At 36.2% G+C, this 27,793-nt stretch overlaps 2 protein-coding genes across 5 annotated transcripts in view; one reads left to right on the forward strand and one right to left on the reverse strand.

The window, feature by feature from the left end:
* Positions 1 to 3,991, forward strand: part of RFC1 (replication factor C subunit 1) — a 42,594-nt gene extending 38,603 nt beyond the window's left edge. Inside the window, exon 24 of one of the 3 annotated variants that reach the window (XM_082760164.1) lies at positions 65 to 3,991. In XM_082760164.1, the coding sequence (XP_082616290.1) occupies positions 65 to 160 (96 nt within the window). In that variant the 3' untranslated portion in view covers positions 161 to 3,991. The remainder of the gene's footprint in view (positions 1 to 64) is intronic. The other 2 variants (XM_082760163.1, XM_082760162.1) reach the window with 2 other exon arrangements.
* The window catches only part of WDR19 (WD repeat domain 19), a 37,268-nt gene continuing 10,474 nt past the window's right edge, over positions 1,000 to 27,793 (reverse strand). The window contains exons 10-37 of one of the 2 annotated variants that reach the window (XM_082760161.1): positions 27,671 to 27,741; positions 26,701 to 26,873; positions 26,496 to 26,610; positions 25,943 to 26,049; positions 25,475 to 25,597; positions 24,825 to 24,974; positions 24,128 to 24,275; positions 23,343 to 23,547; positions 22,633 to 22,792; positions 21,921 to 22,031; positions 21,503 to 21,612; positions 20,321 to 20,378; positions 19,281 to 19,427; positions 19,091 to 19,173; positions 18,031 to 18,114; positions 16,791 to 16,937; positions 16,452 to 16,576; positions 14,966 to 15,078; positions 14,247 to 14,315; positions 13,948 to 14,025; positions 8,859 to 8,955; positions 6,774 to 6,898; positions 6,573 to 6,654; positions 5,659 to 5,809; positions 4,387 to 4,510; positions 2,690 to 2,766; positions 2,039 to 2,159; positions 1,000 to 1,135 (exon numbers count right to left, since the gene is read on the reverse strand). In XM_082760161.1, the coding sequence (XP_082616287.1) occupies positions 2,045 to 2,159; positions 2,690 to 2,766; positions 4,387 to 4,510; positions 5,659 to 5,809; positions 6,573 to 6,654; positions 6,774 to 6,898; positions 8,859 to 8,955; positions 13,948 to 14,025; positions 14,247 to 14,315; positions 14,966 to 15,078; positions 16,452 to 16,576; positions 16,791 to 16,937; positions 18,031 to 18,114; positions 19,091 to 19,173; positions 19,281 to 19,427; positions 20,321 to 20,378; positions 21,503 to 21,612; positions 21,921 to 22,031; positions 22,633 to 22,792; positions 23,343 to 23,547; positions 24,128 to 24,275; positions 24,825 to 24,974; positions 25,475 to 25,597; positions 25,943 to 26,049; positions 26,496 to 26,610; positions 26,701 to 26,873; positions 27,671 to 27,741 (3,148 nt within the window). In that variant the 3' untranslated portion in view covers positions 1,000 to 1,135; positions 2,039 to 2,044. Of the gene's footprint in view, positions 1,141 to 2,038; positions 2,160 to 2,689; positions 2,767 to 4,386; positions 4,511 to 5,658; positions 5,810 to 6,572; positions 6,655 to 6,773; positions 6,899 to 8,858; positions 8,956 to 13,947; positions 14,026 to 14,246; positions 14,316 to 14,965; positions 15,079 to 16,451; positions 16,577 to 16,790; positions 16,938 to 18,030; positions 18,115 to 19,090; positions 19,174 to 19,280; positions 19,428 to 20,320; positions 20,379 to 21,502; positions 21,613 to 21,920; positions 22,032 to 22,632; positions 22,793 to 23,342; positions 23,548 to 24,127; positions 24,276 to 24,824; positions 24,975 to 25,474; positions 25,598 to 25,942; positions 26,050 to 26,495; positions 26,611 to 26,700; positions 26,874 to 27,670; positions 27,742 to 27,793 lie in introns of both variants that reach the window. The other variant, XM_082760160.1, reaches the window with a different exon arrangement.

The raw sequence follows: 27,793 nt of genomic DNA on the forward strand, positions 1-27,793 counted from the left end.
TTTGACACATGCTTTTTGTCAGGTTACAGTTGAATTTTAAACTGCCCGCTTATTCTGTTTGTAGCAAAAGAAGGCGAAGTCTTCCAAGCCTCCAAAAAGAGAGAAAAACGAAGAACCAACAAAAAAAGAAGGGAAAAGGAAGGAGAAAACAAGACATTAAACACTGTCTTGCTCTGGATGTGGCTTTGCTTATCTAACTTCTGTCAGGAACACGAACGCTCCACTGATGTAGCTGGGAAGGTAGAACCAGCGCGTTGAAAATGCTCCTCTTATAGAGGTGATGTAGCTACTTATTCTCACACTATGCAGTGCTGTACTTACTCTTAACATGCTACGTTACAAGCTATAAATATTCCTGTAAAAGAAGCACCAGGGTGCCTGAACGTGATACAGATGCGATGCTTAGTTACCTGGTGGTTTTGCTACGTCTTCGTAGGACTCCCATTTTTTTTTTATAAATCCCCTGTTATTATGTGGTGAAATCTTGTAAATAGTACATGATGCAAAAAATCTGATTTGCATATTTGTACATTATAGGAATTAAGCAGTATATAAGATTACAATAAAAGGTGTTTCACGCAAGTTTTTTAAATTTTGCTTAAGTTCCTGGAATGTTTGTCTCTTTCCTTTCCTTTTGAGGTTCTGGCTTCTCTACATATGTCAGGATGTGGTTGGTTTTTTTTCCTTAGCTTTACTTTTGCTCAGTTAGAGACGCAGAAAAGCAGTGAGGGATTTAAGCACTGCCTCTTCAAAGTTTGGAACTAAATGTTATATCTTTAATCAAAGCTAGAACAGAATACCTAACTATTAAGACCTGTTTAATAGACACCATTAAATAGAAATTAGTGATTAAAAACTCACTTGATCTTGGATAAGAGAACACTTAAGTCGTCTGCCTCTCCCATCACAAGGTGCCCCTTGCCTTTGGTGCAGACGAAATTTAAGTTTTGCTTGGTAAGATTTTAATTTAATCAATGGGGTTTATTACTATAATAAATCAAAGTACAAAATTTATCAAAAGCTAAATATTTACAGATTATCACAAAATAGAAGTGATACGGTTGTTGTTAAATCCCAGTGGAGAAAACATGTGATGCAGTGATAGAGTTCCTTGCAGCTTGCTGAGCAAGACAGGCTGTTCTGAAAACAAACAAACAGTTAGTCAGACCCCACAGTGAAGACTCTGATAGCAAACTACATGATTTTCTGTGAGCAAATAGTATAAAAATAAGGTCAGTATTGTGAATTTATATATATACAGGCACCATAGCACTTCCCATTACTTTGTCTTTTATAAGTTTTCATATAAGGCATCTGCACCAATGCATCAGCCTTCAACTGTTCGAGTTAAATGAGGAACTTTGTTCATACATCTTCAGTTACCAGTTCAAAACCGAACTGCTGGATCCAGGTGTGAGGTACAGACACTGGGTCTCAGTCTTTGAAATAAGCGTGTCAAGCCAATACTATGTTGCTGTTATCCTGTGATAGCTTCTGTGTTAAATACGTTTGGAACTTACTGTGCAGATTGTTTCTCTATTATGGAAACCCTACAGCATAAGATCACGTAACCTGCATTTCAGCTCTGTTCCTTCTAGTTAGCTCTTCCCTGTTCCCATCCTCCTAAAATCTGCTGGCTGATCAGTAGAAGGATTTGCTGAGATCTCCAAATTGCTCCCTGTGCCACTAAAACACAGCTGGGGTCCAGGAACGCATCAAACCGGACTGCTGCAGATGATAACTTGGTCATAAAGGTAAACCAGTTCCAAAGCCTCACGGGGGAATGATGTAGCAGCTAGGTTACTTGCAGTCCCAAAAACTACTGGGCTGTGTGCACTTGAGTGCAAATATGTGATAAATCTGCACTTGAGTGATCTGAGGGATAGAGGCCTAGGCTTTAAGTTAAATTCTTGGAATCCTGAGCTTTCCTTGCTGGGAGAGACTTGAAATGTCTTCTAGAATAAGCCCCATTAAACAAAAACAAGCAAGCAAAAGAACCCAAACACAATACACCATGAACACAGTCTCTTGTACATACCTGAACTTACTGGTCCGTGTCTTCTTGTTTGAGGTACTGTGTGCAGTCACTGATTTTCTTAAGATGAACAATGTTAATTCTTTCAGAACACATTGGACATATATTTTCACTCTGTAACATGCTGTTTTAAAAGAAGGGTGACAGATCAAATGGTAGGTCTAACGCTAGAGAACCTGTAACCTTCAGTATGTAAAAATAAAGGCTAGAGCAACGCGTGCTTCTGTCTAGGTGGAGAAAAGTATTTTGTTTTTGAACATTTGAGGAAGGTTGCTGTTTACAGGGGCATGAGGAAAATGTGGCCGTTAAGAGCACAAAGAAAGCATTGGGGCTAGAACGTAGTTTCTGGAGAAGCAGTTCCTGACTGCAGAACAAGCTACCCAAGCCCATTCCCACACAGGTGGGTGTTAGGGACCAGTGGTGGGAGCAGTGTTAGCATGTGCAGATTCTTGTTTTGGTGGCTGCTGCTGTGCCTGGTTCACTTGAAAGTAATGTTCTGGCAGTATGTTTGATGAAATGCTCAGGTAAGGGTTTTTTACACCCTCAGAGACTTACTTGTTTTTAAGTACCAAAGGAAACTTTGCTGCTAAACTATGAACAAACTAAGCTTGGAATCCACCAACAGAAAAAATGAAATAAGAAATCCCAACTTACTTCTTGAATTCTGAATAGAGGGCAGGGAAGTCACAGTGGGGGCAGACTGTCCAGTCATCTTGTACCATGTGCCGGCCCTGCACACAAAGGCAATGAGTTATTAAAGGGTGTGTACTGTCCTAGCAGGCTGGGGGCTGAGGCGGTGATCTATTACTGCAAGAAAGTCTCAGCAACAGCATCCTAAAGGTCTTGAATTTAAAAACACCACCACCACCCCACCATAATGCTGTTACTTATTGCATAAATTCTGTGACTAGAAAAAGAGCTCTGAAGGAGACAGCTTTTTCATTACTATTTGTATTTCCTTTTTTTTTTTTTTTTCCAAAAAATAAGTACTAAATTACCTCTTTAAAATTATTTTAGTTTGGCAATTTTGTAATGCTATTTACAAATCTGTGTGGAGAGGGCTGTTTATACATTTACTGAGGTGTTTTTTTGGTGTTACATGATATTCAAAAAATGTCCCCAAGCCCCATCACCTGAGCCTGAGGGGTGCATTTGACCTGAAGCAGGGATTATTTCCTTTTTTTGGTATGGTTTCCAATTTGCTCTTGATGCAGAGAATTCTTATATAGGTTGGTCAACATTATAACATGCAACAGTGCCTTGAACTGTATTCAGCAATTTATGCTCTAATACAATATGCGACAGTAAACTCTGATGCTTTCAAAAGATACTAGAAAATTCTGCAGTCCTCATGATGCTACAACTAGCTGTGATGTAATTGAGCTATAGCGAAGAGACAGCCTAATTACGTGAAATGTACATGAACGGGTACTTTGGTTTTTGGCTTACAAAGATGTATTTAAAAACTTTTTTTTTTCCCTTAAGATAGTACTTCTGAAATATTCTGGTAATCCAATAGTTTTTAAAAAAGCTATTATTAATATCTTTTGTAAGACTGATTCTTTAGTTTTAATAAAGAATGTTTACTTAAGCAGGCATGGAATGCTGGAGTTAATCTGTGATTGCTCTGTAAATCTAGTATGACAAATCAATTCAACCTTGTAAAAACAGTGTTTGTAATGATGCTGGTAACAGTGAGAGGCATAGCGCTGCCGCTGCGAAATGCGCTCCATGCCTCTTCAATGTACTGTAAAGAATTCTGAAACAAAAATATTAGGGCTTCTCATTCTTGTAATCAGTAGTACTGAAAAACCAAACCAATAATAAAGTTTGGGGCACTTGCAGGGTTTTGTTTAAATTCTGGGTGGTCCTAACAATAGAGTTCTGAGGAGCCTGTCCCTTTCCCTTTTATAAAAGCAGTCCTGGCAGCTTGAAGTTCAGGGGAGGAGAGCTTCACAAGCACTTGCCCAAAGACCAAAGGGGAACTTTCACATCCACCAGTAATGCTCTGCCACACATGAGCTGCACCCAACTCTGCAGGTGATGGGTGTTCAGGGCAGTCCTGGCACACAAGCTGCTGTCTCAGGGAGGTGAAGCCTCCCAGAACCACTCTAATATTAACTGTCAGCCCCTAGGGGCCAGCACCAGGTAGGTGGTAGCCAAGGCCGCTGCTGGGTGTTCCTTCAGTGACAGCTGAAGGCAAGCATGAGCTTCACTTGTTAACAGCTTGGAAAACAAACAAACAAACAAACAAACCTTATGTTGAAACTACAAACACAGTGAAGGTTCTATTTTTAAGTACTAGAAGAATTTAAAAAAGCTTTGCGCTCAGCATCGCAGCCAGCACTCACGGTGGCAATGCAGTAAGGCAGGCTGTTCTTGCACCCGGGACACAGTAGTTCACACTCAGGGAGCTGGAAGGCGCAGTGCGGACAGGCTGTCGTTGGCTCTTCTGCCTCGGTTGTGTCAGGACGCCTAGAAGTAAGGCACCAGTGGGAATAAAAATGCAAGCTCTGAACTCAAATAAAGATGTTTTACAATGCTTTTGATACTTAGCAAGTGTTTTTCCTTTTAGCTAGCTGCATGGCTTCCAGTTGCTATTTTGTGTTCTACCAGATAATTTCCTGCAATTATCGCCTGAGGTTCATCACCATTATATAAAGTCATAATTGGGTCTCTTTTTTGTCTAATTGTAAACAAGGTAGCTTTTTTTTTTTTTTCTTTTAAAGCCCTAGCCTATCTTGATACTTTGATAGCTTTCTTTCAGAATTCCTTGTCACAAAGTAACAAGAATTAAAACTGCCATCCTGCTGGGCGAATACCGCATCACAAGCTTATTTTCATCAACTGCTTGGCCAGACATCCTGCACCTCATTAAGGGGAGGTGGAAGAAAAGGGTGTGTTTTTTTTTTTTGTTTTTTTTCCAGGGCTTTTACATGGCCTATTAATGTTTAATGTTCTTGGGCATATTTATAGATAAATAATTTAGATTTACTTTCAGCATTTTTTTCATTTTACCAATGAATGGGGTACATTTTTCTAATGCTTAGCCTAGCAATTTTTGAGACAAGGTGGCTTCCCATGCTATCCTGACAGTTTGTAGGAAGACTGATTTCACATATACTTAACATGAGCATGTACGTGCCTTGCAGTGGCCTATTCTTCTGTTTCCGTTTATACCTGAGGCATGGATAAGCATGATAGACTAAGGACAAGTCAACACAACTTTTAAAATCGATGTCCTATTTTTAGAAGCTTCCTGGAATTTTCTAGAAATATCAAAGAAATATCAACCAGCAGTAGGGATGGACCTTGCGTGAATTTAAAACAAAATGGTTAAAAGACACTAAGCAGGATAGGATAAATGGTTCTCACAGGACACTGCTCTGTTCAGCATGCTCATAAAATATGATGTTGATGCCAGCTCATAAATAATATTGAGACTTAATATCAGCCAGCATCAAAGAATTCCAGAAGAACTTTGAGACCAAATGACAAGAGAATATAAGGGGTGGGGGGAGCCAGGGCAACCCTTTAGACCATAGGCTTTAGGAAAAAAAATAACATTGCAAATAAAACCTTGATATTAGGTACCTCTGAAAACACATATTAACACTGCTCACCTGACCATTGCTTCAATTTTCTTTTTGTATTTCGGATCTATTTTATTTCGATACTCAGGTCTCATCAACATGGCAGCAAAATTGAAGGCTGAGTTCTTCAGTCCTGCTCTGTGACACTCAATTACTGTTGAAGTCAAAATTGGTACGATGTCTGCAACAGAATGAAATAATACCAAATATTTATTTACCAATATTAATGTTGAAAGCCTTTGAGCTACTAGGGCTTAACATGTATTGATGAAAAATGACAGTGTTTATCTCCTGCCTCACAGTGCAGTTGCACAAATCTGCAATTCCCATAACCAAAAATGTTTTCACCTCTCACTGCCTTGCACTTCTGAAGCCTAGCCTGGCAGCAGGACGGTTTTGATTAGAAGAATTTCTCACAAATCTGGTCAATGCTATTTAAAGACATAATTTTTAATGAAGTATTTGGAAATGGTGGCTGTAGAAAGATAAAACAAACTGGGATTACAGCTGACCTGTGACACAGCGAAGGGCCTGTGTGCACATGCAAAGACATGTACTCACTGTCAGTACTGTGGGCATATGTGACAGGAGTCTGCACACAGCAGTTTCAGAGAAAATTTGTCTTTAAGAAAGCTCGAGATAACAAAAACTGGTATTTTACAAAAACAAGGCTGATTAAAACCTTGTGATAAAGTCACAGAATGGATCAGTTCATTACATACGATCCTGAGACTTGTACATTACTCAGTTAACTTGGTGTTGCAGTCACAGTGGTTTCAGGAGGCTGTCAATGAGGGGTGAGGAAGCCGTGTGTTGAAGGGCTGTGCTGTGGAGGAGGGCAGGGCACACTGACTGCTCTTTGTCGCCTGTGCAGTAAGATTGCAGGAGGACGATGCAGCTCTGACACAGTGGCTAACGAACTCCTCTACGCTGCCAGTACTTACGTGACGGGAACTTGCTGATGTTGTTGGCTACACGTATGAGCATGCGCGCTCCCTTCATGTGATCTCCGCGTTTCACATGAGCCTGGAACACAACAAACAGCAAATTAACTGCAGCCTCCAGAGAGCATGCATCCATACCTACACTTCAATAAAGCAGACACTGTGCAACAGATGTGCAAACTCAGTTTTTAAGTTCAGTACCTTTACTAAAATATAGCTGTGTAGAATCATAAGGTTTGTAGCCATCTCAGAAGGAATTTTAATCTTCTGGGTCTTTAATTCTGAATACATACTGAAAAGAACATCATGTGCATTTCGGTAGTTTCCTTAAAAACAAACAATACCAAACAGTAAATTTAACTTTTCATAACAATTTCTTTACTAATATCATAAAAAGAAGCTAGGCAGAAAGCTATATTGACTCTTAGAGCAAAACCTTTGCATGACAATTTCTTTGGAAAGTCAGAAGCAGCTGCTTGTCACAGTATCCTAAACGGTATCAGCCAGGGAGTTAAATAACAAAAACATTACTCTTGCAGAAGATGTCTAACAGCAGCAAAATACACGTGTAAATGACAATTTTGCATAATAAAACTTAAAAAATGGAAGATGCTGTATCCCATACATCGCTCCCACAATAGAGAAAAGGTTCTATGAGGGTATCAGAGCACTGAGACCTGTTACCTTTTTCTGTTCTTCAGTGTCAGGTATTTAAAATTTGTTGCTTAAATTTTAATGTAAAGAACTTCTACTTTATCATTTCCTCTGACATCTCCTTCCCTCTGCAACCAAACAAGCCCCAAACCTTTCAGAAATGATTTACATTGAGTGTTACTTCACTAGATTACACTGCTTCAAGGTTACTGCCCCAGATTTTCCAGAAACCACAGGATTCCATTGACTTATCAACACAGCTGAATTAGTTGTTTCAGCAATGGTTTTTCTCTACATCTCTACAAAGCAATTTGTTTTGTTTCGTTACAGACTGCCACTGAATCAAGCTGCTGTATTGATGTGACAGCTGAGTGTCACTCCCGAATTGGTTGCTGGAAAACAGCATTAATTTTTCACGCTGTGTTACTGACTCTCAGTATAGCATGGCCAGTCTTAAAACCAGGTGAACATAAAATGGCACACCCAAAGGGAAACACCCAACAGTACAGGCTTATGTTTAAGTCTTAATGGATTTTTAAGGAAAAGAATAAACGACATTAGTGAAAATTTCAAAACCAAACTCGCTGAAATCTCCTGAAGGAAGAGGGGAAAATCTAAACCTGTGCTTCTGCAGAGGAAGCAGTTACTGCAAGACAGGTAACTTTACTGAGAAAAATGCACTGCTTATGTACACACTGCTGCAGAACACATCGATACTGGCAGGGAATATGCCATACAACACAGGGTACTGCATTTTAGGAATATATTTTCAGATTCAAAGCAGCTAGTGAATTGAATAATTAACCCCCTGAGCCTTTACATTTCTTGCTTACATAATTAGCACAAATGAATTATTTACTGCTATGATGAATTGGAAAATTGTGCTTTTCAAGGGCATAAGAGATTTCCCCCCCAGCTTAGCCCCATGCTAAGGAGCAGTCCATAAATGTTAATTTCCATGGGCATAACTGTCCTCTTGTTCCTGAGGCTGCTACTTTTCCTTTAGAGATATCTTTCTTAACTTATATGAAATGAAAAGTGAGCAGTGTTACGGTAGGGCTGTCGCCATGGTTACAGAGAAACGCAGCTAATGGAGGAGACAGAAATAAAGGCTAGAAACAAAATTAGCTAGTTTATTTTTTTCTGTTTCTAACTTCAGGGGAAAACATGGCTTAAATAAACAGGTATCTGATCCTTCAGCAGAAAACATCTCCTGTACACATCTCCCACTGAAAAAAATCAAGAGCTTAAACGTACAAAGACTAAAGGATCAGTAAACTGCTTGCATGTAGTTTAACTGCAGTTCTAACGTCTGTGCTATACAGATAAGCAGAGTTGCAGCTAGACTCCATTAATAAATTTACTTGAATATAAGGAATGCAGCTATCTTCCATAATTTTCTGTTTTCCAAGCATGTAATATGCAGTTACGAGTCCCAGTCTTTTCACAAAGGCTACTTCAAAATCAAAACTAAACTTGAATATAATTAAAACCTTGTATTTACGGAACAGATTTGTTCTAAGGCTATGCAGGATATATTATACAGTGCAATCCTGTATCAATAATGGTACCTGCAGTACTGCAAGGCTGTAGCATCAGATACGTTGTGAAATCAGGAAGAGAAAGGCTTACCTGAGCACTGCTCCTCCCTGGCAATTATGATAGCAGTCCTGGCAGCTTCTCGGTACTGCTTCAGTGCCATGTACAGGCGGAATAGGTACTTGGCATCCTTAAGTAAATGATACAAAAGCAATTAATACTGACTAAACACATACTGTGGTGTTGCCCTTCTTGACCTGCCTATCCCACCACCACGCTTTCCAAAGGCCGTGGACAAGCTGCCCTGTTTGTGAAGTGCTGTCCACACCACCAGGCTTTAGCCATGCTGCATTCTTTCCCCCGGGAGCTCTGGCTGCTTGGCCAGGGCCAGATGAACGCCCTCTGAGGGCCCCGGGGTTAGCTGCCCCCCCTGTGGGTGGAAAGCTAACAACTTCCGACCCAAAGTCATCTACGGCAATAGAAGAGAACCAAAGGACTCCAAAATCTTCCTCGAGATGCTTCAAGTTGTGTTGTGGCTCTAGATGCAGATAGTGCTTAGCGTGAATAAGGATGACTACAGCTGGTCATTAAAGTGTGTATTGCACCAGGACAATAGGGCAGACACCCAAGACAGATAGAAGAGTTGAAAATTACGGGGACAATCAGCTAACGAAGTGCATAAACCTTCTGATTTGCTACACTACATACTGTTAATATAACAGGACTCAAGAATGGCAAATGCATCAAAGGATTCAACCAAGAACTGGCAATCCAACATCAAAAAAAGTAGTGAAATCTTTTCAAACCAAAACTTTAAAAAACAAGATGGCAGTATGGGTATCCAAAGTTCTAGCACACTCATCAAGAGAACTGCACTTCCATGAGTACTTTGAGAAAACCCTCAAAACCCTTTTGTTATTCCTAAAAATACGGCCAAGATACAAACTGCAAGGTAACATAGCCTTGCTTATGATGAAAAGGAACAATTATTAAAAAAAATAATAATAAACTGGCCTAGGACCACTATTTTATATCAGTGATTTCAAAAATGGAATAAAAAAAAAAGTGCATAACACTCTTTGAAATAGTCAAGATTAATTTAATCTGCAGTACTGTACATAATGGTATGTTCCCAATTTAAATATAGGCAAATCAGAAAAAAAAAACAAGACACTGGTAGCTTTATGGACAGCTTAGCAAAACCAAACCAAACAAACAAACAAAAAAAAAGAAGCCAAACACAACTAATTCTGTGATATTATTAGTAAAAACCAAACACTTTCAAAGTATATATTTATGTTAAAATAATACAAAAAAATCTTTAGAAATAATTGGATTAATCAACATTGTGCTGTTCTCTGAAACACTGTGTAGCTTTTGTATGCAAGTCTCAAACACACAAAAAAGAAGAAATTCAAAGGAAGAGAAATACGAAAGGTATAAATAAATTTCCTGATAAAGAAGACAACTGCAAAGGTTAACTTCTTACTTGAGAGTCAGGGAAAAAAAAAAGAAAAAAAAAAAAAACAAGAAAAAAATCACTGAAATAAAAGCAAGAGAGAAAGACTAGTATACAGGAAGAAAAAGGGAAAATCAAAATTTTTTTTAACTCTCCATATGAGGCAAAATGTTAAGTGACTGAAAGTAAACTAATGATGGAATGGAATTTTAAGTAACACTCAATCCAAAGTTAGAACATTAGAAGTACCTTAATTTAACAATTTTGAAACAGTTGATTGGACAATAAAGTAAACACAACTCTGTCTATTAGTGAATATTATTTATCCTGAGTTCCCTGAGTTGAGCCAAAAGAAAAATATTAAGAGTGGTAGATCAGGATGTAATTTTCCCCAGCTCCTGACACCTCCTAATGCTGACGCAGACAGCTGCTACACCAAGGGTAGCAGAAGGCTGCACTTCCCTGTCCAGGTTGCACCTCTCCCTGTTCTCCTGCCCAGGAAGAAGGATCCTGTCCCAGGGAAGACCAGCCACCCAATGGTATTTGCCATACCCCTATTTGTCTTTTCATTAAATAAAATATTTCAATAACTCACACAGCAGCTGTATGTAGAAGAAAATATAAAAGTAGAAGGTGTTTAAGAAGAAGTGAGTCTTACATTCTACTTTCATATCATAACCTTAGTCGTTTTAAAAGCAATAAATAGAGGAAGGAATAATCACTTGTCAACACATTTCCTAAAATCTTCAGAAAAAAAGAATTATTGCAATCTATCTGATCTTAATTTTAGATAGGTAAAATTTTAATTTAGTTTTGCTTTTTAAACCACTTGTACTTAGAAAATATGCACACATAAAACAGCAGAAGCTTGCTAGTTAATGTTTCCTGAAAAAGACAACAGGGGACACACGAAAAATTAAGAATTTCTGCAAGTTAATAAATACAACAGTCAACATAATAACACATTAAAAGAAAGAGTTCATTATTAGACAGTAGTGTAGCAAAATTATGCTAGCTATAACAATTTTGCTAATATGGTACTTCATTAAAATCCCATAAGGTTGTTGGGTGAGAAAAGCAACCAGGCTGCTCTGAGCCATTACCTGGTTTGAAGATGAATGCCGAAAGGATTAGCAAGTTTCTGCTGCATGGCTATTTTAAATTCACTCTCACTTTCAGCTTTACAAAAATACTACCACATAAAAGCTGCTATTCTCTAAAACCAACCCCAAGTGCTTGGTAGGGCTCCGTAGCATAATAAGGATAAGGGTGAATTGCTTTCTAAGTCGATTTTTTAAACAAATAGGTATGAGTCAATAAAGTAAAATTATGTTACTCACTGAGAGAGACTATGGCAGATTGGATTATAGCATTCAGAAGAACAAGAAAGAGCTTTTAAACACAGAAAAGAAAGCTCTACATTGAATTTTAAAACAATGTTAAATATGGCAATTACAGCATTCACACGACTGCTGGATGTCTTGTAAAATCTTAAAAACCTCTTCACTATGGAGATTATGCTTTAGCTCGCTTCCTTTACCCCATCCTAGGCACTACGTGTTTCAGCCAGATGGCTGGGCTGCTGCTCACAGAAGACAGACAGGATGCTACAGTTTCTATCCACCCTACTTTCAGCATAAATATGAAGTTACTTCTGCTTACACAGATGCTGCTCAGATTTTTCACACTTTTTTTCTAATGGCTTCATTCTCTTCTGGTCTCTTGCAGTTGGATTCCATTTGCTTCATTACGTTTTGCTTCTCTCAAAACTATATTATTGTTCAACTTTCAAACCATAGATGAATAATAAAAGGTAAATAAAAATAGATCCTATAGACACAGGATTTTTTTCCTTAATTTTAATTTTATCAAAGCCAGGTTGACTCAGCCATCAACCATCTAGTTGTGTCTAAAAATCTAACATATCAAATCCCCAGTCTCTTGACACTACACGGAGAGCAGAGAGACAGAATTTTTAATCTCACTAAAGAATCAAAAACCACATCTGTAACAGTAGGGGTGAAACAGACTTACTGCCAAGACCACATCATCTCCATCATTACCAAACCTTACCCCTCAGTAAGGCAGAATTCACTTTCTTCTATAATTTTGTATCTGACTATATTTACTGTGAGTTTGAGCTCGAGAGCTTAAGTTCCTTGACAGAGGAATAAATTGCAGACTGCAGTGCCTGCACCTGAGGTCTGGCTTTCACAGCAGAAAACCTTGGGTGCAGTGCCATTTGGCTCACTGATTACACACCAGCAGTCACCCTGCGAAAGAGCTGTTTGTCATTGTAACCTCAGTGCTGATGTTCTGATGTCTAACACTGTATTTACAGTGGATGTTTTAATCTTCCTTGAAAAAAAAAATCACAAACTGAGTATGGTCAAAGTTTACTTCTTGCGTTTCAAGCATAAATCTAACATACGTTCTGCTTACGCTGTGAATTATCCTTTTCTATTATTACCAAAGCAATATTGGCTACTAATACACAAAAATCTGTCAGCAAATACCTTTCAACTCCCACATGACTATCTACACATAAGAGATGAAATAGTCTACCAAAAGCCTTTTATTACACCCAGTGAATGCTTTGCAATTAACAAAGGAGTAGGAATACTGGAAGTAAGGGCAATGGTCATTTCTAAATTTTATCGCGTGACTTTAAAAGAAGCCTCATAGCTGCCTCTTAGCACACAGAGCACCTCCTAAACTGTATACAAGAAAAAAAAAGTGGTTCTAAGGATCCAAGGAAGATTTCCTATGAATGACAACATAAAAATCAACATCCACAGTATTTTATTTTCCTGTTGTTAATCAAATTTCCACACTAGTAAGGTCTGACACCAAAAACCTTCAAATGTACTTCCTGTTATTTCATTTTCCTTTTTATCATAACTATGTATTCCCCAACACAGAGCAGAAACTCCGTTTTAGTTCACAGAACTGCAGCCTCTATTTGAAGATAAAATTAACTTGATGAATAATCAATCTGAACTTTAACCTAAATCCTCCTACATAATAAAAAATCCAATGAGATTTTTTTCAAAAAAGGGTTTCATTGTCATATGGGCATTCACACAAAGCAGGCACATTTTCAGGTGATCTCAGTGGCACATCTTCCCTTCGATTCCCACTTTAAAACTGAACTGCTTTGCGTTAAGCTCTTTTTGAGAACACGGTCATTGATCAGTTAAGAAACAACAGAGAGCTGAATAATTCTGAAAATCTATCCACAACTTTTGTCTTAAGTTGATGTGTAAATGGTTTTTGTCCTTCATTCACTAACTACTACCTTACTTTCTTCCACTGCAACAGCAGTAGGACCAGTCCCCCATTCTGCTAGAAAATAACACAATGCCATAGCTTGTTGAGACACACATGCTGACTGACCATCTGGGAAAGGCAGCTGCCAGTTGGCTAGCTGCTATGACCAAGCAGCTAAGTTTGTCTCTTTTCCTCAGTGTGAGCATTAATTTGGACCTATTCTGCGAAGCTTAGAGAAAGATGCTTGTACCTAAGGTAGTTACTTGCCTTCTTATCTTTCTGAAGATGGAGTTACTGGGTGAAATGGATCAAAGAATGATCGTATGTGTATTGCTCCTTAATAAGAGTAAGCTGAAAAGCAATCTGTAGCTACCAAAAAAATAGGACAAAATAAACTCAAAAGACCTTACATTACAGCAACAGGATGCAACAGCAGTGATAGAAATCCAATACCTTAGGCATGCCATCACTCTCTCCCATAAGATAATCTATCAGCTGATTTGTTAGGGCTTCATCTTTTGCCTGTCCCACCTATTAAATAAAGACAGAAGAAATTATCATGAAATATAATTATGACATATCATGAAATATTATTATGACATGAAAGAGAAAGGAAAAAATACTTATACACAAGGAGACTTTTCATTAAAAACTGAAACTAGATATATTGACACTAAGAAAATGCAACAACACTGAAAGTAAACCTCTTGAAAATACGATTTTTTTGTTGTTGTTGTAACAAAGTTACTTACTGTTTCAATTGCCATTTCTATAGACAAGTTATCTTCTGTATTTGGACTTTTTATAAAGTGCTTTAATGCCTAGAATGAAATAGAAAAAAAGAGTTAAAACTGAGATACATGAAGTTAACATTTTCCTCACTTTTATTAAGTTGCTTCTTTCTGTCTTTTGACAGAAAAGTGGCACACTGGATGCTTATCTTGATTGTATTTTACAGCCATCAGGATAACCACATATGCTATATAGGTAGTACCAGCTCATACTCCTGCAAGTAAGAGTACTTACATGTAGTAAGCATTATCTGACAGACCTGTGTGTCAGGAGTATCAATTGAAATACTTCCTTCTTTTAAAATAATGGTTTAAGTTTGGATATGCAACACTCTTTAATAACCTATTTTTTCAGTGACCAAATCTTCACTGATTAAGCAAATAAACTAAGTAAATTCTACTTATACATTCACGCCATTTAGAGATTCACAGAGAATAGTGTGTTGCTGATTCACCTGGAGCCTCTGCTGTTTGAAAAATGTATGTGCATGACACTGTATAATTCATAGAATCCAATAATAAATATAGAGAGCTTACTCTGATACAAAAAGGTGTAAAAAAATCTAAGTCGTTAAGGCAGATAAAAAGTCTACCATGAACTTCTCTAATCTGGAAGTCCTGTACTTTGGACAGTTTCTATGACCATTTAACTCTCATTGGCTTATCTTTTAAGTACTGACCCGCGCATACTGGCCACAAAGCAAGAAAAATTTTCCTGCTTGAAAATGTTTCTTTTCTCCTTCAAAATACAGTGCAATGCTCTGATAATCTTCATTGCTAGTATTCTCAGAACCTGCAACACAAAGAAAGCAAGGATAGCAGAGCATTTTTATTAAGTAAGACAAAAGCCTACCAAAGAATTAAATTCCTATTTTACAAAGAAAAACAATGCCAACTAGACTCAAATTCTTACACATTTGTTTTTCTACTTAATCAAAGACTAAATATCAGACACCAGGAGCTAATAACGCAGTGTAACAATTGTTTCCATAGGTTTTACGCTGTAATGGGATTTCTGTTTTTTATTTAATGAACATAATAAAATGGCATTACTATGACCCAGGAATTATTATTTTTTTTCATCATGTCTTGGCAACAATAAAACAGAACAAGTAATTATGAGATTATCACTCGGATTATTTTCACAGTTTAAGAATATGAGGGTTTATCTGTATTGCAGAGTAAAAGACTATCAGGAGCAATCTAACCATGCAGTACCAGGGAATACTACCAAGTCCTCTAACCAAATTTCCATTTTATTGTACACATCTGAAACAGAGACAGACACTTCTTCAGAGTAAGTTTTAAAGAGTTTTTCCACCCACTTAAATTAAAATTTGGAAAACCCTATTCTGGATAGGAGAGAAGGAAGAAAGAATAAGGAATAATAGGACAATACTGTCTACCTTGAAAGCCAAACTCACTGTAGTCAATCTTTTATAGTTACCATAGCAAGAATAGATTTTTAAAGGAAGAGATTAAACAATAACATGAGATAATTTCATAGAAACTTAAGTATTTATGTGAAACTGTGTCCACAAAGAAGCCTGCCTGACAGTGGAGAAAAACAGAAAATGTGTTGCAAATCAACAAGCTAGCCACTAACTGACTTGATAACCTGAGGTAACAATGAGCTTCTCAGCAAGTCCTCCTTTTGCCTCCCACTGAGACAACAGCAGGCCAAGAAGGGCCTTAAGGGGAAACAAAAAAAGGACAAGTAACATAAATGTGTTAAAAAAAAAAAAAAGAAGAACCATGACAAAAGGAAAAGAGGGGATAAAAATCAATTTTACTAGTAAAAATCTAAGTTTCAGACTAATAGTACTAAATACATCAAGGTCAAAGAAAACGATTCCACGACTGACACAGGAAAACAGTCTAGACAAATGCTTTACCTCTGTAGATAAACAGAAAAAGCTCTAACACAGTCAAGAATTTAAGAACAACCTATGCTGGGGATCATGGGAGACACCCAAGCTGAAAGTGAACCCTAGCTTATAGGTCTGGATTAGACACAGGGTGACAAATCCGAACATGGTGACTGAAAATAGACCAGAAATGGAAACCAGATTTCACAGCCCTTTTCTTATCATTTCAAATTGGTCTAAAGCAAGGAAAAGAATAGCACAACACATTGCAAGCAAACAATTGAACTGGAATACTTACTGATGATATCAGCATAAATCTCCATCTTGTTGTGCTGTTGAGCTAATGTGAAAGCCTCATTATTGCACTTGGACATGACCAGGAACTGGATGGCAGAGCCATAGTCACCAAGCTTCAGGAAGAATCTAGTCAAAACGAACAAACGAATACTTCAGTTAAGTAACATAACGAATAATACTCCAAATGTTTTAAGAAACATACTGTATTTTGTGGAATGTATATGGGTGGAATGTATATACTGAGAACAGTTTTAGTCTCAGACAACAACATGGAAGAAAGAAACATTGTTAATAGCTCTCAAAGGGGACTGATTTTTTAATCTATATCATGTATTATTACCTGGCCACCATCTTTGCTCCATCAAGAGACTGTGTTTCTCTCACAATATTAACGGCCTTTTCAGGATTATTAAGGTGATCCAAGTACAGTCGGATTACGCTGTCCCACTGTTTTGCATTTTCATAAGCCATCACAGCTTCCTTGTAACTGTAAAAGCAACGGTTTCAGTTTTTCTAACTTTAAGTAACTCTTTACAGCATGGTATGAAAGAAAGAGTATTTTACTTCTAAGAGGTTATTCTATGTCATCTTCTTTTCAGTTTGCATTTAATAGTCTTGTTCTGCATTTACCAATATTTTTTTTCTTTATTTATTTTCTTCTTTCTCTCTTACTTTATTTTCTCTTGGGAGATGGAAGGTTGAGACAACAGAAGAATTTCTGCCACAACAGTATTTTTGACCTATTCTGCCAGCATCCCTTTGGGTATATCTTAGAAGTAGTTAATCTGTTCCATCAGTGAACATTATATGTTCCATCGGTTCCATATTAAATCACTTGGGACTGAGCGAACAATAAAATCCAAACAGATAGCTAACTGCAGAATTTCAAAAATCATACTTTATTCCGCTCTGTAAACAAGTTCAAGAAATTTCTCATTCTCACACTATGCAATTGACATAAATAGTATTTTCTAGTCTTATCGATCCAAGCATTTAGTTTTGGTGGTCTCACATTATAAGCTGTCATTATTCTGAAGCACATTTACTTAGAAACAATGACAAGCAGAAAACTACTTTTTGTGATTAAATATAACCTATTTGGGGCTTTATCATTCAGCCAATAGTTTCACTTTATTCAGTATTTTGCAAGGGCAGTTAAGATGTAACAGTAATTTGTTTCTAGAATGAATTTTTTTTCATGATCACTCACACTTTGAATGACCTTAAAAATCACAGCTTTATGAAAGGAGCTGTTAGAAACAAATTAGACTTCAATGCTCTACTAACTGAAATGCTGCATTAGGTGCAGTACCTTAAAACCTTTAATAATTTTTGGTAAAAAGACAGTAATGCTTGGATGGGAGAAAAGAACAAAACAACAATTAAAATACATCTTTGATACTAGTGGTAGGTCCTTAGACTATGGTAAAATCTTAATGTAACAGTTAAACTTACAGATTTCAGAATCCCTTTTCACAAGGATGTTTTATGCAAAGTTTGAAGTCCTTTATAGAAAGAGCAATGTATTCCATAAACACTAATAATATATTTTATAAATGCAGATAAGCATGCAGACACACCTGCCATCAGCTTCTTTGGCCTTTGCATATTGTAGATGAATCTTTGGAGATGAAACATAAGAAAGAAGCTCACCAACCTTTGCCCTAGATAGACAAGAGAGTAGTCATTTAAGAAATATTTTTGATTTCAAATTTTCTCCAGTAAAACACGAATATTTATATTGATATTGAAAAGGAGTTAGAAAAAGCAGTAATTGAACATAATGTATAAGCTTTGAAGGCACTTTAATATTTTCAGAAGGCTGCACTTGATAGAAATGGAACTGGAAATTACAGACTGCTTCATAGGCATACAGGCCTTAAGTAGCACAGTATCTTCTTTGTTTGAGATGTTTGAGCATAAGAAGTGCCAGACTGACCATTTTTGTCTCTGTTATTCTCCAACTCATCTACAGAAGCAGAACAGTTTTAAAACTGTACCTACAGGAGGGGTATTTCTGATCTTTTAATGTGCTCTTGATATTAAAAATGCATAAAACTTAATTTGGTAAAAACTAAGGCCTTAAGTCTCTCCAAAAATTGTGCTTATCCACTGTAGGTTTGACGATAACTCAATTCATTTAAGACGTTAATATTATTGAACATTATGTTAGCTCCTACAGTTCATGATACTGACTCCATTTGAACCACAAACTTAGAATTGTTTCCAACCATCTGAATATTCAGTCTCAGCTATGTATTTTACAACCAAAGAAATTTAATGAACTGAACAGTAACTACAAGAATAAAATGATTAAATCCAGAGTGCACACGCGTGCACACACACACACACACACACACAAACGACTTAAAACCACACGTAACTAATTTAAACATATCACACAACCAGAAGAAACAGGAAGACTACCCTTCTTTTCCATTAAGACTATAATTAAACCAACATAAGCTTTTGAGAAGATCTGGTGAACACTGTTCTTGTTCAAGCTGGAAAGGAGAGAACCATAAAAATCAATGAAATATAAGACATTATGCAGTATTAACGTATTTGTTCTTTCCTAAAGAGCACACAGCACTTCCTCTGTCTCAAGAAATGTAACACTTCCCTGGAACCTGTACGTACCAGTTTTTACACCGGATGTATACTGATGCTGCCTTGTCATAATATTGTCCCTTTTCATACAGCTGAGCAGCTTCTGAAAATTGCTGTAATATTGAAAATCATTATAATATCATTTGTAAGTTCTGATTACAGGTAAATATTTTAATGTATTCACAAATTCAACCTTAGCTTTATTAGTTCATCTGCATACCTTCATACTCTCCAGAATAGTTCCACAGTCTCTTTTTAGTAACCTACTGGGATGCTTGATGGCCTGGTTTACCCCTCGACGGATATCTCCCGTTCGAATGGACATTTGAGCTATTCCAGCGAGGCAAGCTTCATCATGTTCCTGGTACTAGCAATCAAATAAAAAGCAGTAACTATATGTTATACATCAGAAACCTCAGCTCACAAAAGCCATAGCAACAAAGCACCGAATCAAATTAACAAAATATTACATGGCCTCAGTTAAATCAACTTTTGTCTAGCAATTCTTGCTTAATTTCAACTACTATTTACTTATTAAGAAGAATTCCACTTAGTTTTCTTCTTAACCTTTGGTCTTAAATTTTTACATTTTACTTAAAAAATCTGTCCAGGCCAAGCCTATAGAGAATGTTTTTACAGTTGGCTCAGCACCACTCCCCTCTTTCCCCAAAACCAACAGTAAAAACAGAAAAAGAAAGAAATATTACACTTGCAGTATCTCTTCATTTTTTTAAAGGTGGTAATTTCATGTCTTGAATTCAGAAAACAATTGCTATTTTCCCTATTACATTTCCCTATTATCACTTGATCTGTTTCATAACAGACATTTTGTAAATATCAGGGAAAATAATGCCAGAATAAGGGATAATCTATTGAACATAATGTTTATTTTCTAATGCAATCCTTGTCTTCCTTTATGCAGATAACAACTCAGTAAAGAAGAACAGAAGGAATAATTAGGACTTTTGTTTTACCAATGAAAATCCTGGCAATATTACTCATGGCATTTGCATGTCTATTATGAAACTGCTCAGATGATAAAAACCTAAGTCTAGTTGTGCCATGTTAATACAATGGCAGTATTAAAGTAGAGAAAGCATCATTCTGTGTATTAAAAATAACAGAAGTGCAAAGACTAGTATCCCAAAGCGGTAGTTGTACAGATTTAGAGCTGAATACAAAAACCTAGTAAATCTGAAACACGACAACTAAATGTTTAGTATGATAGTACACATGCTATCATTACTGAAAAGGAATTACCTTATTGTCTCTAGTAATTCCCTTCTCATAATGCACCAGAGCGTTAATATAATCACCCCTAAAAGAAAATTGAAAGTTATATGGAACAACAGTTTTAACAGGAAGTGATAATTCCCTTCCCACTGTAACAGATCTTTGAGACAGGTTATGCATCAATCTGCCTTGCTTTAGACACAAAGATCACATACAAGGATGCAAGGCATACAAAAGATGGAAGGCACACAGTATGTGATTGTGTTTTCCTCACACTTTATTAAGCAATTAGTCAAAAGGGCCATCCGTTTCTCAATTCCTTTACACTGAGACCAATAAAATTCCCCAAAAGACAGGCAAAGAGTACCCAAGTGTGCAATATACCTCAATAATTTAATCTCTACTTCCACACATTTTGCTGGAAAATAAACCAATCTTCTAAAATTATTTAGTATTTTTTCATCATAAAAATTAAAGCTTTTTTTTCTTTCTTCAGTATATTCAGTTTTCTTAAGTACAACACAAGTTACAGATGGTCACATAGCTTCAGCTGCCCATTCCCTCCTTTCTGTGACCAGCAAGCGTCCTCCCACAGTTCTAGGGGCATTATAGAGATGCCTATATATTAGTAGAGTTCCAGAAACTCTACTAATATATAGGAATTTTCCCCTTGGTTTTGATGTTAAACCAAGTGTTTAATCTGCAAAGAATTAGCTATAAAATAGACTTAAATATCTGGCAAATGGATGATACATTCTCTCTTCCAGAGACTGTCAGGCTTGAAATTTGACACTCCTCTATCTAAAATGTGTGAGAAGATGAAGGTTCTTAGGTCTTGAAGGAAAGACAGACTAAAGTTTTAAATGCAAGGCTTTCACCCAACATAAGAAGTGTCAAATGCTGTGAATTTTCTCTATTTCCAAACACTGACCTGCAACAAAGAACTACTAGCAGATTATATAATACAGTTGACCTACCAGTTGAAAAGAACGCAGATATACTGTAATTAATCAACAATAATTTGCTAACCTACATCTCTATCATGATGTATTCACACAAAAGCAGTCTTCCAGGTACTATAGCTGTGGGAACTGACAGGCTCCCTTTTCAGCAATAACGTAAGCTAAAATATCTCAATTCCATTTTTTTTCTAATTAGCACGAGCACTGGTTTAATATTTTTATACAGCAGCATTTTAGGAGAACTTACGTGAATTCAAGCTGCATTGCATACTCCTTTGATATGAATGGGATTTGGTCTGGGGCCAACCGCTTAGCCAGCTGAAGCGCGCTGTCCCAGTGTTGCAAGTCTTTTCGCATCTATTAAAAAGAGCAACATTTTCTGATGCAGATATCAAATTCTGAATTGTAATATGAAATTTATACTTGTACAATTATAAGACCATAATATTTATAATACTTACAATATTATATAAATACAATTATAGAGCTAGTGTTCTAGAAGGAAGCAGACAATGTGAGAGAGCTACATACATCCTAAAAGAATGTCAGGTGGTCACACAAGAGCAAGAAGAAAACTATAAAAGGGAAAAATTATCAGAAAGTAAAATATTCCAACATTAAGGTGAACATTGCAGAAAAAAAAAAAAATCACACATCTTGAATACCTCAAGTGCAGCAGTAGGACGGGAGGATGCCAGATATAAATCCTGAGCCAGATTAAAATCACCAGTAAACATGGCAAGGTGTCCTGCTAAAAGGTTGTGGTCTTCTATTCCCTGTAAAAAGACACAATAGGTGCTACAGTATGTGAAAAGACAAAAAAAAAAAAAAAAAAAGGTCATAAGCAACAAATCTATTATACACAGTAAAACAATACATCTGGACATTCGACAATTATACGTATCAGATTCTACAAATCAGAAAAAGCCCTCACTTTCTTTTTGTAGCTCAAGGCCAGTATTGCAATCACTGTCTAAAATCAGCATTTTGCAGAAGCATATTCTTAAGGTACAATTTCACGTACACTTTTAGAAATCTAACTTCAATCTGCCTAGGAAATATTAGTGGCCTTAAACATTTTCTCACAAATAACAAAGGGAAAGAGTTTGTCTGACACATGGACATATCCTGCTGCTCTCACGCAAATGTGGGAAAGAATGTTGTGCATCCCAGTAGAATGCTGCAACCACTTGAAGAGCAAACTGGCAACAGTTCTGCAGTTTGAATGTTTTTTTTCCTCTTTGACTACTAACTCCCTTGAAAATAATTCACCTTTTATTTAAAAAGAAACAAAATTTCCACAAAAAGAATAAGAATTCAGCAATTCTTAAGAATTAATGCATAATGTTTCCCATTAAAAGTGACTTTACATTTTACCTTTATCTGTTCTAGTGACATCACCATCCCAGCATTACCAAATGTCCGATAAACACGTATTGCAAAATCCACCTCCATATGATGTAAGCAGGCTTTGGCCAGTTCATTCCAACCAGATGGGTCATTCAGAAGCCTGCATATCTCCCAGGCTTCAGAAAACCTTCAGAAAACAAAAGTAACTTAAAACTAATATTACTTGTATCTAAAATTCCTTCTCAACACATTTTATTCCTAATACTATGGCAGGGAAAAACCAAGAAGTCTCTACTTCATGGAGAGACAATTACCAGAAATAAAGGAGAACTACAAATATATAACTTACTGCACTGTATTCTCCTATTTCTACCACACTTTTTCAGGAAATCACTTGCTTTTCCTATTCTGGCATTCTTTCCATTATACTGATTTTTCTTTGTTTCATTACATCGTGAGGTGAGTGGGCAAGAATCACTTTTAGCTGGTGTTGGAAGAGCCACTGTCATACAACCACAGATCAGTTTTGAAAAAATTACTTTTACTTGACAGTGGAAAAACAAATAAAGCAGCAGTTTGTCACTTACTTCGGTCTGCATAGACAACTACAAGGCCTGAGGGATCAATATAATTTATCAATACTCAGTATGACATTTTTAGATCACTAGGATACATTGTATAGAGCTATAAGCACAGAAGAAAACATTTTACACAATATAATTAAAACACAGATGTACCTTTTCAACATTAACGTTTGAGTAAGCATTTCTGCCAGCTCATTAGGTCCAAAGTCTTTCAAATTTCCAAGGAAACTGTGAGTACTGAGATAGATATTGTTTGTTTTCCCACTCTGAGTCTGACAAGTTAGTTCTCCATTATACAGCAGCAAAGGTTTATGGGAAAAGGGGACATCAGTGCCACCTGCCAATATAACCTTGGATCCTAGATTTTAGGATCAGGAAGAAAAGAAGATTTCATTTTAAAAAATCCCTACTTGGTGAAAAACATGATAAGCAGTCAGTGTAGATATGCTGTGTATTGACTCAAGATCTCTAATTCTCAAAGTCATGATCTACTGTACAAGTGTATGCTTTTTCAGCATAGTAAAAATACATAATTTAATCTTCTAAATTATTACAGTAATTTTCCAAATGTTTGTTGATAAATTTATTGGTGTTTGTCAAAAATACAGGAACTGCTATGATTACAGTAAGTGAATACGAGTTTTGTCATCTCGATCCAAAGAGTTTCTCATGAATATTTCAAAATTCAGTTAAAGCACAACATGTACATTTCAGACAAAAGATTATAGTAGCATAAAGCCTGAAGGGTTAAGACCAACTTTACAGAGAAACCTACACAGCAACTATTTTTCTGTTAATCAGTTCCACTTCAAAACTTGTGTAATACTGTTCATTTTCATATGCAGTTATGAAAATATTTAACAGAAAAGAAAAAAATAGAACTTGCTTTGCTTTATTAACTGAAATAGTTAGTAAGATTTTAAAAGAATTTACAGTACCTTGAATGGCATCTTTATGAAAGACGTAAGTATACGCTTTATCATCATCATAAGCAACAAAAACACCTTTATCCATTGGCCAGTTTTCCCACAGGATTCCTTTAATAGTCGGTGAGAAATTTGGAATCTCATATAATCTATCACTTACCTACAAATAATGCAAAAGTCAAATTACTAGGAAGCAAGACTAATGACACAAGGTAAATTTTCATCATAATAATGAATAAAAATAAAGAAATAAAAGTAGTGCAGAAATATGAAATTCATATTACAAAGAAGTTTTCTTATGAGCAGCGACTCTGAATAACAAACAAAAATTGTTTAATTCATAAAGGAAGTAAATGGAGAAAATACATGTTATAAGCATGATATTTATTTTCCTTAGAAGAAGGGTATTAAGACAGGCAGTGAAACTGAAAGGTAGTACTTGTTACCTGGCTAAATTATCTGTATTTGAATACACAAATGCATTCATTTCTGATAACTACTGACAAGGAAATTAGTATAATTAAATTGTCCTGATCTACTGTGACATTTGTATTTCCTTACATTACCATTAGGTTATCTTCAAGCCTTTCTGGCAATTTCTTCTTCCAACATACAGTGTGTGTAATAGAGAACAAAAAAACTTAAGTCACTCCAGCATGTAAGAGCTTACTTGTAAATACAATGGCATGGGTATCCCACACTAACTTACTGGGCAGTAGACAAAGCCATCACTTTTTTCATCTATGAAAGCCAGTCTGGTTCCATTGGGATCAGGAAAAATTTTTCTCACACCAACAGGATGACGATATTCATTCACATATTGCCAGTCTTCAATGTAGAAATAATGAATAACTCCAGTCTAGTAAGCAATAACAGAAACAGCTAATAATGACACTAATAAATAGCAAGTAGATTATTAACTTGATTGTAGTTTTTCCCTTCCTAGAATTCTGAGCATGGAGAGTGTTTAAATAAAAGTATTTCCACCTTTTTTTTTTTTTTTTTTTGGCTTTCTCCTTCACAGATGTTATTGGGCAGGATAGGAAAACTTGAGGCTTTTTAGGAGGCAGGAAGGACAAGAAAAAAAAAAAAAAGGAGGCGACGACCTTATTAAAAAGCAGCCCTTTGCACCAAACACTAGTAAAAGCAAGACTTAACCCTCCTGCCAAAGTATCTCATATAAATTCAATAGTAAAGGAAGTTGGATGCAATTTTGACTGCTTTTGCATAGAAGATAATCCACATTAAATTTCTCAGAAGCATAATTTCTTGCTAAAAATATAATGAGTAATAATCCAAATCATTTGGTAGAAACATATTCTGTTTTAAAAGACACTTAAAAACAGAAATAATACTCACATCTGTGCCATATATGAGGAAGTCACCAGTTAAAGCATGGCATAGAATTCGGCATTTATCATCATCTGCTGGGAAGAGACGAGTTTCCCGTTCTTCCTGAGCATCCAAGCCTTCACTTTCTATCTAAATGTAAAGAATAAAATGAACTTAAACACTACACTGTTAACAACAATGTATCAAAGTTTTACCTGTATCAAACTGTATGCAAATGAGATGAAAACAACTTTTCCTGTCCACGGGAAATAATTCAAAAGAAAACATTTTCTCTCACATGTTCTAGAGTAGTTTATATTTCTAAAGTCTCTAGAAACTCAGTTTTATATTTTAATTAGCCAGAAAAAAAATACCTGAAGAGTTTTTATTTTTATTTTCTTTAACAGAAGATTACACCATTTTCTCTCAAGTTTAAAACTTGTTTAACTTAAATCTACTCATTAGTTCAGCACTCCAAATTGCCAGAGCTCTTACCATATGCAATTGGACTTTACCCTCAAAGAGAGCAGCAGCATAATCAGAATTAAGATGCATGTTTGCAACTGTACCCAGGTACTCCACATCTTTAAGCTTTTTCACATCTACAGATTTCAAACAGAAAAGAAACAGATATAAGCATTTTGATTTTAATAATGTAAATTATAATGTAAATTTGAAGCTGAGTAACCACATGTGAAGAACTCACAAATAAGCAGAGGGACAAGTCATACATACAGAGACTTTCTTCCTAGCAGTCAGAAAACTAGTTAGAAAGTACAAGAGAATCTCTTCCTATGCAACTGTGACTAATATTGTTACAGTCTTGATTAATCTGTTGTTATTCAAAAAAGGTTCTGGTTAGAGAGGCATGAAAACTATAGACACCACTGTCCAAAATCTGATTATAGCGTAACAAATTTCACCTTACACCATACAAACAACACGAACATTTACCAATTACACAATACTGCACTTACAAAAAAAAAAAAAAAAAAAAAAAGACACACAATGCAGTAGCTTAAAATAAGAGAATGAAATCTATGCTTACTGTTCTCTCCAAGTGCATAAAACCAAGCCCGATTGTTCATTCCTACAGCCAAATGACAGACACCAATAGCAACAAAACTGGGCTCTACTTCAACAGAGACAGTGACTGGTAGCTCCTGTAAGAAAAAGAGTATCAATTTCCATCCGCTATTAATTCTTACTTTACTTTTACCTAAAAAAAGTTTAAAAGGAAGAGGCTAGCATACTCCCTCCACGTGGTTGGCTATAGTAACTTCAAGAAGAGAAGTGAGGTATGCGATCCGTGTACTGCAAGCATCTCCCAGGATTGGAAGCTTTGTCAAGAAAACATGAAGGGATGCTCTTCGTGTAGATACTGCCAACAACTGTCCATCATCTGTCCAAGCCAGCTGTTCTACACCTAAAATATTTACAAGTTTTTGCAAAAAATCATTTATTGGACTACCGAAATGAAACCAAGAAACAATTACTTCACTTTAAAATGTGACAATGACAGGAATTCCTACCTACGAATATGTGTACTAATGTATTACAACCTAACCAATTAATATAATTCCAAGATTAACTAGAATCACTCAAACCAAAACCACAATTTACTAATTTAGCATCTTCCTAAGAGTGAGTGAGTGAGTATAATAATAACTGCAATATCTGCTGATACTTCAACAGGAGATGATAGCAGTAACTTGTTACTCAAGAACTTATAACATTCTGGAAGCTACTTGCACAAATCAGGATGAGAACACATTAGGCATCATCCCTTAGTCCAAGAGATGCAGAAAAGCACCAAAAAACTCAATCATCCCAAAAATATGGAAATAAGCAGAAAACGGTTAAGTATATTATTTTAGTAATCTGAATAGAACATAATATTCAAAAACAACAACAACAACAAACAAAAACAACCACAACCAAACCTGAAAAACTGACAGCCTGTAATTAATCAAGTATTCTTAGAGCTGTACTTCTCTATACTTTAAAACTTGTTAGTAATAACTGCATTTTCCCATTTTGCCATGAGTCTCCAAATGTATACTAATTGAGAAAGAAGGACTTTATGGTAATTTCTATATTTATACAGTTTTTCAGCAACAATACTTTTTATTAATGCATGAATGTAAACAGAGTCACCATCAAAATTCTGTTTTACCCGACTGTAAAAATTTAATTCCTCAAGCAGAGGACTATTGAACATACCTTTGTTTTCATCATCCAAGTTTATTATAGCATACATCTCTCTCAGGTCTGACAGATCATGGATTTTAATACTGAAACAAAAATAAACAGTCATTCTCACTACTACAATTTTCAGTCATCATA

This window comes from Aythya marila (assembly GCF_965140915.1).
Source record: "Aythya marila genome assembly, chromosome: 4".
NCBI classification, from domain to species: domain Eukaryota; kingdom Metazoa; phylum Chordata; class Aves; order Anseriformes; family Anatidae; genus Aythya; species Aythya marila.